The following is a 12,141-nucleotide window of genomic DNA, read 5'->3' as shown; positions in this document are numbered from 1 at the left end:
TGGCTAACAGCTAGCCAATGAGAGCCTGGCTATCAGCATCCTTTACTGGGTGAGCTCATGAATAGTAATGGAATCAGGCAACATGACGTCAGACTGACCAGCTGTTGTGATTGGCTGATTTCTCCTCTTATTTCTTTACAGTGGCTAAAGCTGACAGAGGAGGTAGTAGTTCATTTTCACATTCACAACAAAACGGGAACACTTATGGACCTAACATATTTCAAACATATGCAAGTAAAAAAGGTTTTGTGTGGCAGGGCACCTTTAATTTAAAAAGCCGGCTTTCTGTGTTGGTTAAAGACATCAAAATATCTTAATAAAAAATGGGGGTTATTAACTTTGTATGGAAATAATCAGGATTGTCATTTAACAGTCGTCTTGTAGCCGTAGCTACAAGGTTCTCTCAGTTGAACAGCGGACTGCCATCCTCTGCCTGCTGGCCTCTGCTCCCTTTTATTTGGGCTGCCTTGACGCCTAACTGTACAAAGACTCAGGCTCCAACTCTTTTGTTCCTCCTTGTGAGTCAGAGAGACAACAGCTTATTGGGTTGTGCACTGATGGCAGTGTTTAAAGCATTCCTATTTACAGGCACTATACAGGACATAAAGTGGTAGTCTGGTAGCAATGGGATTCTGCACAATCACTGCCTTCTTATGCATTATCAAACAGGAAGTTGACTCATTTCTGTGTTGATGTACTGTATACTATTGACTGCACGTGAACTGGTACATCTCCCAAACTTCTATCATTACTTAATACTTAATATGTACTGTATGTGTTGCTTTTTTGATTTGACTGTTGCCTTTTTTGAGTTCCTGCCACCAACCAGTGCTGCACCATTATTATTTTGCTACTGCTGAAAGACCAGTTTTCGCTCTGTGTATTAATAAAGTATCTCTTACCACCCACAGGGGGCTCAGCGATGAATAAGCTTCGGCAGAGCTTCCGCCGGAAGAAAGACGTCTACGTGCCGGAGTCGAGTCGGCCGCACCAGTGGCAGACAGACGAGGAGGCGGTCCGCAGCGGCAAATGTAGCTTCGCAGTCAAGGTGACTCTCCCTCACCCAAACACCTGCATACAAAACCTCGCAGACATACAAACTCACACACAAAGTATAGAGCTGACCTTACTGTGGCACACTTCTACTTCTGAGAAACTTGCATAATGCCAGGCTCCCCAAGGACGCCGCTTGTGATTAATCATAAGCATTCAGAGCACAGCTTTTATCTAGGTTGCAAGATTATCGGCTGTAGCCTTCCAAACCTGTAGGATGTGTGCGCACAATTGTTTTTTGGCCCCCAATAGTAATCATATCAACTTGAATCATCAAGTAAAATATACAAAGTTAAAGAAAATTTATTATAGCTGACAAATTTGGAATCCAGGGGCACTGCACTGGGGCAGGGCAAGACACACTGGTGTACAGTATACATTATATCTTCAGTGCTATGTATGCTCCAGCTGATGGAGTGGAGAGTTCGCTGTGTTTTGGCAACAAAACCTCCCACTTTTAACACAGAAGTGCAACGGTACGCTTCCTCTCAGAACACAAATCCAAATGCTCACCTCACTCAGAATAAAGGGGAAATGAAAACACAGACTGGTCAAGGATGTGGATTGTACTTTACATAATAGTGTACAGGTTATGGCTTTGACCTGTTTTCTTTGGGCATAAAACGGGAATTGAAAATTCAAGAAGCAAACAGAGGTGGAAGGGACTTGTGAGAAAGTAAAGGAAGGTAGTGGAGAGGGTTTAAGACTACCTTGAAGTTTGTGTTCATAGGTAGAACAGATAGAGACTAGAGGTGGAATGGGTGTGCATGTGTGTGTTGGTTCATGGCTAGTTTGTCGTATGTGTGTACATCTTATCCAGTGTGTGAAACGCCCTAGATTCAAGATCCCTTCTAAGCTGTCTACCACATGTACTCTCAACACACACACACACACACACACACACACACACACACACACACACACACACACTTCCCTTGCCACCTGCTCCTTATCATCATTTGAACATGTTTAGAGACTAAAAACATGTTTATATTGCCCTGTTTAAGCCTGTTGGGTGCTAACTGTAGCAGGAGGATAACACGGTGTAGACAGCATTGACTGTTTTCATTTTTCTCTCTACTGCCAGCACTCCAAATTCACAAACAACAGAGCTACGTGTTGGAATCGACCGGAATTCTCTTTTAAGAATGCTCTGCCAACACTAGGCATACCTTACCAAAACTCAGGTGACTGACCATTGTTGCAGGGTCCTTCTTTGCTCTTAAAAGCTCAAAGTAAATTGTTAATAGTGGAAGTAGTCAGTGAATAACAGATCAGCCACTGTGGGCAAAAGAAAAATGAGCTTATCTCTCATTGTCATTCTTTCCTTCTCGTACTTCTGCAGCCACACACACTTCTCCAGCAGCATTTTTCTCTGCACTGGCTTTCATCGTTATGGCGCAACCTACCATGCTACTATTATGTATCCCTCCTCCCCCTGCTACTCCCTCTCTCCCGCTCTAGGTGCCTTAATACCGTAGGAGCCCACTTGTGTGTGGGTTGGAATAGTGGCAGGGAAATTATCACCTGACTGCTGCACTAAAGACCATGATCCAATAGTGGAGAGGAGATGCATTGGAGAAAAAGAAGAAACTTAAGCTGTTTGAAAGGGGTATGGAGGGAAGCAGGATCTGGAGGGGTGGTGGAGTTAAAATGGGGTGAGATGCGCCTTTAATGTTGTGGCTTGGGGCCCCCCCACTACATAGCGCCTTTTTACAAGTATAGTAAAAGCCCAGTTCTCCACGGATTACCACAGTTTACCACAGAGTCTACAACCATAGCAGCTCTGTAAGGCTTTACTAGAGCATATTTCTTCAGCTAACGTCAGCATGCAATATTCCAGATTCAAGGTGGTTGTCAAAAGCTTACAAATGTAGATTTGCCTTGTGTGGAAATGTCTTATGAGACTGCTGATTAAATTGCTTATGTGTGTTGCTTACCAACTGAAACAAGAGAATTAAATGCCAGGGTACATTAAAACTATGTAAACATGTTCATGTGGAAATTAAAGTATACAGTTTTGTGTAAGGTTGTTGTCTTTACAGTCTGTAAGGCAGGCTTTCTATTGAATATGACAGGATTCTTCACTGAAACTGATTTATAGCCAATACCCTGAATTTATTCCTGGAATCCATCTGGAAAACATCCAGATGTACACAAACAAGTGGCAGTGGCAGCACAATAATACAAACATCATGATAAATAGACTGCATCCAATCCTAGCCCACTGTGGGATTAGTGCCAAGAGGACCTAATCCTGGAGTGGGCTCCCAAACAAACCTGTATTTCAGAACCAAATTATCCTACACATGTACAACACACTGTTAGGATATACAAATGACTAATAAAGGATTTGTTTTTGTTGCTTTGGTTGAACGCATCTGTTAAATGTGAATGTTTTCAGCCTCCAGATCGTTGCTGCCAGCTACTTACTAACAGCCCGGAGTAAGATGCAACAATGATGCATCTCTTGTGACACTTGAAGCCTCCCTTGCCTTTACTCATCCCACCTCAGCCACGTCTCCTGGCTGATCCCCTACTCGCAATGCCACTATGTCCTCACTACCCCCAGCTGCCTCGCTGCATCAGTATTGTCTTTTGTCCGTGGGTCTTTGTGCATGTTTGTGTGTACACATGTGTATTCTAATACGCCAACATTGTGACTCACAGCCGTGACGTCACACTCTCAAAATAGCAGGGAGGAGAGAGGGTGAGGGTGACCAGCGACGTGTGCGTGTGCGTGTGTGTGTGTGTGTGTGTGTGTGTGTGTGTGTGTGTGTGTGTGTGTGTGTGTGTGTGTGTGTGTGTGTGTGTGTGTGTGTGTGTGTGTGTGTGTGTGTGTGTGAGCGTGAGGAAAGGGTAAGGACTTCCTCTCCAGCCCGCGCTCACAATGGCTTTTGGGCCGGTCAGGGTTGTGACTCTGGAGTGACACACAGCAGGGTGGGATTCTGCTTGAGGTCCAGGAGGAGGGAAGGCAGGAGGAGGCAGCCTTTTCCGTCCATTCAGTTGCAGTTAAACCCGCTCACGTAGGATGTCCAAGTCCTGATGTGTGTTATTACATGGTTTTTTTTTTTGGCACCTAAATGTAAATGTACTGTATTTATATAGCGCTTTTCTAGTCTTAACAACTACTCAAAGCGCTTTTACATCATACAGGAACCATTCAACATTCACACACATTCATACACTGTGGCCGAGGCTGCCGTTCAAGGTGCCCCCTGCTCATCAGATACACACTCACAGTAGTAGTAGTAGTAGTAGTAGTAGCTCTTGTAGTAGTAGTAGTAGTAGTAGTAGTAGCTCTTGTGATGCAGTCAGCTCGTGAAATTAAATGAAAATCGAAGTCATTTAAAAAATCTGGTAGCTCATGTTTCATTTGCTCTGGCGACACGTCTGTGATCAGATATGAATCAAGATTCTGTTACTGTATTGCTTATTTCCATCTTAACATGTTTTCGGAAACACGTTGGTTCACGGTTTAGCTGTAATTTGAGAAAGTTTGTGACCTGTCAGGCATTTATTTCCTGCTTTAAAACAGACCAAGCAACACCCCAACTTGCATGTGTCACTCTGTGCTATATCACACCTTTCGTTGCTCTGATTGGTTGTAGGCCAATCCATTTACTGGCCAGAGGCAATTTGATCTGCGCCTGTTGATAACGCCCGTTGGAAATAGAAAATGAGCGGAGAGGTTCAATGCCAGGCTAGGTCATTGGTGCTTTTATTACCCTACTTTACTTTTTATTGATGTTCTAAGCGTTTATGTATATATTTGTACAAAACCCATAAATGAGCTTGTATACAAACTGTTAGGGGAGTTGCATTTTAAGTAGTCTATCCATTTCCTATTTTTTAACCGCTACATCAGTTGTTATTTTCATAGTCTTCGTTACTGTAAAGGGTCCTGAATAATGTCCATTTCTCCTACTTTTTGTCCATCGGTGCTTCTGGCATCAAACGACGTGTCAGAGTTTCTCCATTATGTAGATTTCCTCTTCTATCTCTGTCCATTGTTCCTGGGCAAGTGGAGCTCATTGTCCTTGGCATTGTTTCTAGCTATGAACAATATTTTGATCAGATACCTACAGTATCTCTTATCCCTTTTCCTGAAATGACACAGACCGTGTAACATGTAGCTCATAGGAATATCATAGTTCTAGTATTCTAGTATCTTTTGTAAAGTTTGGCCCCAAAATTAGTCATTTGTCTGAAATCTGCTTTGAATACTTCCCATTCTCTCTAGTCTGATAGATTCATGTTTAAATATTGACACTTGACCTTGGGAATGACAAAGAAAAAATGACAATGTTTCCAAGAGAATTCCCTCCATACCTGTGAATTGGTGGATGTTTGATGAATGTTGTGCCAATCATCATCTGTAATTTTTACGTCAAACTGTGTTTCCTAAAAAACGAGAGAGGAGAGAGCATCTTCTCTTTGCCCTTTCATGTGTTTCTATTGTTTTTCATATTGTCATGCAATCCCTTTCTCATGGAATCACACACACTTGCTGCTACCTTCTTGCCAATTCATATTTTAAGGAAAACATTTAGCATTTTCCCCATGGACAACATTAGGGACCAAATGAACTGTGATTGACCTCAACCTGGTAATTAATTAGGTGTATAAATCACCAGTGCCAGCCTGCCAGGGGTAATACGACAATCTGGACTCATTTAAATATCCAGTCTCATTGCAGTTTATCAATGTAACCTTACTTAAACTTCAGTAGATATAGCCACAGGAAAGGTTTGCCACAGCATTACTCACTCTCCCCCTCTTTCTTTCTCTTTACTCTGCAGTACCTGGGACATGTGGAGGTGGAGGAGTCTCGCGGCATGCACATCTGCGAGGATGCAGTGAAGCGGCTGAAGACGGTAGGTTTTACTAGAAAAGCCCTCCATACTTCCAGGAACCAGGCTGCTTAATACAGACATCCTACTTCATTTTTTTTTAAACTTTTTTAATCTTTTCCTCTATTAGTTTCCCCCAACATCAACAACATCCTACTGACTCCTTATAATATTTCCTTCATTTTGTGGCTGCCCTCTTTAATCGGTCACCAAGCAGTTTGGTTCTTTGAACTGTTTTACCGTTGTTTACGGTTGCCTAGTTTACTCAGTAGTGTGGCTGAATGTTCCCGTTTGTCAGTGAGGGTCTCCACCATTGTAACCCTCTGATAACCTCCAGGGGTGTCAGGTTCTGTTCTGAATGTCTCTTTCATTCTCCTCGTACACCGTCTCCGCCAGAGGAGATAGACCGGCATGTACTTCCTGCTGCAGGAGATTCCGGAAGAGTTGCGCAAAAGGAGCAAATTCCAGTTTGGGAAGCAGGGGAGGGGGAAGGAAGGGGGAACTGCAGCAATGGCTTTTCCATGTTGTCAGTTGTTTGCCAAGGCCCCACCCAGGTCGTGAACTCCTGTGGGTAAATCAGGCTGATTCTCTGTAGTCAGGGCCAAACCTGAGGACTCCATTCACGTCATAGAGTCTTAGGAACATAGGTACATTTGAATTCGGTGCCAACAAATGTTACGAAACTCCTGCTTGAATTGTCTGCGACCAGCTTTCAGTTTTAGTTGGAATGACTCAGACTTATTGAGAATTCACACCCTGTTCCTTGTGCTATCAATACCCATTCTTCTTGCTTCATGAAATAGTGTAAAGGGCCTTTTAGTCCTTTTGCATGTTGTATTTTCGTACCAGTTAAACAGAACAGTATAATAAAACTGAAGTTATATAATAGAAAACGAGACACAGATACACACAGTTATACATTTTTACACAAGCATGTTTTTTCACACATAAATCTCTATGGTGACACATTCTGCTGTAAGACATGCACACTTAAACCATTTATATTAGACCAAAAACCCCTATCAGGACAGCACTTCTCTGACAAAAAGTGACACACACACACACACACACACACACACACACACACACATGCACATAAAGCATCTTTTCCTACAGGGGTAGGTAATATTTACTTACACGCATGCACACACATTTAGATGCACATTACACACAATTTCACAAGCTTACAAAGCAACACACACACTCACTCACTCACTCACTCACTCACTCACTCACTCACTCACTCACTCACTCACTCACTCACTCACTCACTCACTCACTCACTCACTCACTCAAATAGGGCTCACAGGCAAACAATTTGTACACACAAAAACACACAGGAAGAAGTATGAAAACATACATCCCGTATACACACACAAAACACATACTCTTTTAGTGATTTCACAAAACTTGGGCACACACATCAGCCTAATGAACGCACACAGCAGCACATACACACTGGTGCTTGATGAGGTCACATGGTGTACACAGAGCCTGAGGCTGTGAGGTCTTATTGAATTGCAGTCATTTTAACAGGGCGGACAAAATGGAGCCAACTATAGGCGGGTGCTTCTGTCCTGCTGTGGCCCGCGACTATCTGACCCTCCTCAACCTCATGACATTTCCTCCTCTGTATCCTCGACTACTCCGCTCCCTCGCTGCCTCACCAGCCTGAGGCCTTATTTGTTAGCCAGCACAGACATGGCTTTATTGATCCTTGTTTATAAGTAGGACGGGAAATTAACTTTCGCCACATTCAAAATGTAAGCCAGCCTGAAGGACCTCCTCGGCACACAATTTTTCTGGAAATAATGGCGACATTGACAGATGATCTTTTGTGATGTAACTGCCGCCGTTACGTTCCTGTTAAGTGACCTTCATCCAGTTGTGCCCAGGTCTGGACGTGGCAGTTCACCTATGTGCCTGAAAGGCTCAAATTACAGGACATGCCAGAAAACCATCCTGGTGGATGCATACTGCCCAAGCTGGTGCCCATATATTCCGATTAAAGGAGCTTTTACACTGCAGTTTTTTGGTTTGTGTCCTTGTTGTGCGGCCCCCCGCTCATGAGTATTTTTGTCTCCTTCCCTTGGTCTGCGGGCTAGTCAAATAGGCTTTTCATTGATGTCATCAGAAAGGACCAATATAATTTCTAAGCTCTGGGAAAGCTTAAGATAAAAAATGAATAATACAAGAGTATTACCATTCAGCACCAGAACTGAGAACAGTGGTCCAGCAGGCAGAGTCGAGCTGACCAATTAAGAGTTTTAAGACAAAAATACGATTGTAAAGTGTATGAGCTGCCATGCTGTTATCCTGCTCTGTCTACAATGATGCAGCTTAAAAAGATAATTCGACTGACACAATGAGGTTTGACTCAGGGCAAATGGCAGCAAGACGTAGAGCAGAGCAGAACATAGTGGTGGTGGTATAGTGGTACTGCCCCTGATGCTGTCTTGTCAAAGCTAGATTGTCAAGACTAGACTAGGGCCAGCCTTTAAGTAGATATACAATTAGCGTGGCTCCAGTAGATCCCAGTTCATCCTCACTGACTCTTTAATAAGCTAACTGTTGCCAGGCAACAAATACAATTCCTGCCAGTGGAGAGACTGTGAATTAATATTGCTCAGCTGTAAACTCTATTTCCAGGAGCTAATAACTAAATTGGTCAGGAACCGGGCCCACACCTAAGCACTTTATATCTGGTGAGGGTTGTTTCCTGAAAATCAGCAGCCAGACAGCAGCCACCACAACACAGTCTGGCAGCATCCGAGCACTTCACGTTTTGGAGTGGGGAAAGAGAAATGAAGAACAACAGTGAGCTGATGCTCTCTGTTGAATAAGGAGGAAGAACATGACAATATATTCCCCGTATGCTCCCTGTGTCTGGTAGTCGAGCTGTCAATCATGTGAGTTTGTGTGACAGCTATAGCTCTGAGCTGACTAAGTTTTTTTTTTTTTTTCTCAGCAGCCTTTGGGACAGTAATGAGAGTTTTTCTCACAGCTCTGTGACTCAGAGGGGAGGATGGAGGTGGGTGGAGGAGGAGGCTGCACTGCAGCACCATCAACCTCCAAGTTGCCCTTTTTGTGTTGTCATCATGACATCATTTCCTGGTGCTGTTGGCTCCCAGCCCAGAGTTGGAGGTGTATTGTAGCAGTAAGAATGTTTTTGCAGTTACTCATGATCCCTTTGTGACCCGCGGTGTTCCGTCTGCGTACTGGGTGGGGCAGCCCAGGAGATGCTGACATGCTGAAAGAATTCCACCCGGGAGCCTCAGGGCACATCATTGACAGTGTATCTAAGTCCATCAGACAGTGTGTATATTAGCTGGTGCTTTCAATTAAGACGTTTAGTGAGACATTTTATGAAAAGCCTCAGATGTCTTTCCCCCCCGAATGAAAAAGCTTTTCAATCATGTTCTAAACTACACTCAAAAAACGTATTATTAGCACTGGAAAGTATGTATTATTGGCAACTCCCTCCTTCCCATAGCTACTCTGCAGGGTGGTGGTAAAGTAACATGTCTGCTATCCATGATAAAGTACATTATCATGTAGTAGGTGTAGCTATCATCCGTTTGTTGCAAGTGTTGTAAGGTACAAGTTGTTGCTCAAAGTAGGCCAATAACACACGTTACACAAGATGTGTTATTCCTTGTTGCACATCCTGCTGGTGGTTAGGGTTGTTTCTGTAAGCAGAAATTACAGAAATCCACTAGCTGGTAGCCCCACTAAAAGGTTTTGGGTTCTGGGTTGCAAGGTTGTCTGTTAGTCTTGTTGACTATAAACTTTTATTTTTGCCTAGTTGGCTTCACCTTGATCTTTCAAAACTCAGCTATCCTTTCTGCCCAAAAAAAAAACGTTCCCCCTATTGTAGTTTCATCCCAGTTCACACATTGAATACCTGAATATTGTATTACCTTTTTGTCCGTGTTATCCGTTTTTTTTGTCTTTTTAAGCAGGTTTTTAATGTGGTGTTGCAGAGAAATACCTTCAAATCCCTTCCCCTACTCTGCCCTCCCATTCTAGCTCAGCCCTATAGAGACTTTTCTCCCCTAACCATAGTTTACTAATCCTAGCTGTGCAGGCTCTACCACCATCTGCATGTCTGTGTGGTTCTAACAAACACTCATACACACCCTAACAAGCTCTTAGCTCATTCCAAATGAATCTCCAGTGCTGGTTAACACGTTAAATCATGCATTAACATGGTGCTTGGAGTGCCGTCTCCACCATGGCTGTGTAACAGGAGCAGAGTGGAACTCCTTTTCACAGCTTATGGGGAGGAGAGGAACTCTCAGGGAGTGGGGGGAAGAAGGGAGGATTAAAACTAGGCCTGGGTCTGGTGGTTGTGGTTTCTTTATGTGGTTATGGCGGCCTAAACTTGACCCCTGACTCTGGCTGACCTGTGAATAGTCACAGGCTAGACTCCGGCGTCAGACTGCCGTCTGTGTTAAACTGTTTCTGTCTGATGAACAACCATGGAAGGACCATGTCTCGGTCTAGGAATCAGAGGATGAAAAATATGTGGTTTGGGATTATCTCCTCCACATACTTGCACAGACCTACAGCTGAAGATCTACCGTCTTTATCTCCCCTGTCCAGGCAGCTTGGAATGCTGTCTTAGCTGTGGGACTGTTGTAGTGACAGTTTTATTTCAATTGAAAAGAGCCTAGGGGAGTCACTTCCTGCAGTCGGGAGGTTCATTGGCTTCCAGCGTGGTGTAGTACTAACACTTATCACCAAGACAATGGTTGCGTCCGAAATTGTAAACTCTGCACTACATACTCAATATGTGTAAATAAACAGTAGTGTGTATCTTTTGGGACGCACTAAGCTGTAAATGTCTTGAGAGCCTCCTTGCCATTGAAGACGTGTAACCATGGTAACCCCTGCCGACCTTAGCTTTAGCGGCATTGCCAGATAATGCTTAAATTACTGGAAAAGGAAAATAACTAGACCAACAGTCGCAGGTGACCAAATCACAGATATGTAGGAACGTAAATTAAAGCTCTGTTGACGTGACAGAGCTGCCTTGCTTGCTGTCCGTTTATCTGTTATGACCTTTGTCGTTACTACCGCATTGCATTGTGGGGTAGTTATGCAAGCATAGTGTTCAGTGGTTGCACACTTTATTATTTAACTGAAAATGGTATGCAATCCACAAACTATTAGATTCATACTAAGATTTTGAACATACTAAAACATCTCACACACTGTTTTAGCCTACTAAATAGCATGTTAGTATGGAATTTCGGACGCAACCAATACCAATCACAGTATCACCCATCAAAACCTCCATCAGAACAGAATCACTTGGAGCTACTTGATCCATTGCCTCACTCCCTCACTCTCTCACTCACTTACTCACTCATAAGCCAGCTTCACCTCCACCAAAGAAAACCCCTCAAAATGAAATCACTTCCTGTGGACTCCAGACAATTTTTTTGAAGTCCTAGGTAACATTTTCATGCCTTGTGCCTCCCCCCCATCTCCTCTATCCCTTTCACCCACCCTCCCTTTTTACCACAACCACTTCCAGGACAGGAAATTCTTCAAGGGATTCTTTGCTAAAGTAAGTTATTGCTTTGTGTGTCTGAGTGTGTCTTTTAATTATAGCATTGTTATTATTTTTCTCTTCCTCTTCACGTAACACTTCACCCCCTTTAATCACATCTGAAAGCTGGAAGAACCACACTCTCGTACACGGGGGGAATCTGACTGAAGAGTGGCAAACACAATGATGCATGTGTCTTTGAGCAGGTGGGGTGGTTTAGGCTGGGATGGGGCACTTTTGTGTGTTTGTGTGGTTTATTTGTATTAACAGGTGTGCCTTCTCTCCCTTCAGCCTTCTTCAATGAACCAAGAATGGAACAATGAATTGTGTGAATGAACGTTTACTTTTTATGCACACACATCATTTACTGTTGTTATTCTAACCAACGTGGCCACCAGCGTGGACTGCATCAGTGCACCAATTATCATACCAACATTTCTTTTATTAAGATCAGGGCACTCAGAAAAACAACTCCTGACTTGTTTCTTCTCTTTTTTTCCTCTTACCTGGTGCTTTCTCTTTATTTACAGGTGTGTGCGTGTGCGTGTGCGTGTGTGTGTGTGTTTTATGATTTGGTACCAAGGAATGGTACGAAGGGAAGTCATTTTATTGGGCCATGAAGAGACTAAAGGTTTTCTCATTTCTTAGTCGTACCTGTCCTTGTTGTTTTGTTTGCAG

General features: G+C 43.3%; 1 protein-coding gene across 8 annotated transcripts in view; it reads left to right on the top strand.

Moving 5' to 3' along the window:
* Positions 1 to 12,141, top strand: part of numb (NUMB endocytic adaptor protein) — a 51,883-nt gene that overhangs the window by 30,294 nt on the left and 9,448 nt on the right. For 4 of the 8 annotated variants that reach the window (XM_032511077.1, XM_032511072.1, XM_032511075.1 and 1 more), the window contains exons 2-4: positions 912 to 1,048; positions 5,856 to 5,930; positions 11,449 to 11,481. In XM_032511077.1, the coding sequence (XP_032366968.1) occupies positions 923 to 1,048; positions 5,856 to 5,930; positions 11,449 to 11,481 (234 nt within the window). In that variant the 5' untranslated portion in view covers positions 912 to 922. The remainder of the gene's footprint in view (positions 1 to 911; positions 1,049 to 5,855; positions 5,931 to 11,448; positions 11,482 to 12,141) is intronic. The other 4 variants (XM_032511078.1, XM_032511074.1, XM_032511076.1 and 1 more) reach the window with 1 other exon arrangement.

The sequence above is a fragment of the Etheostoma spectabile genome, unplaced genomic scaffold (assembly GCF_008692095.1).
Source record: "Etheostoma spectabile isolate EspeVRDwgs_2016 unplaced genomic scaffold, UIUC_Espe_1.0 scaffold314, whole genome shotgun sequence".
Lineage (NCBI taxonomy): Eukaryota > Metazoa > Chordata > Actinopteri > Perciformes > Percidae > Etheostoma > Etheostoma spectabile.
The sequence above is the reverse complement of the archived record's forward strand: the minus strand, read 5'-3'. Positions and strand labels throughout refer to the sequence as shown.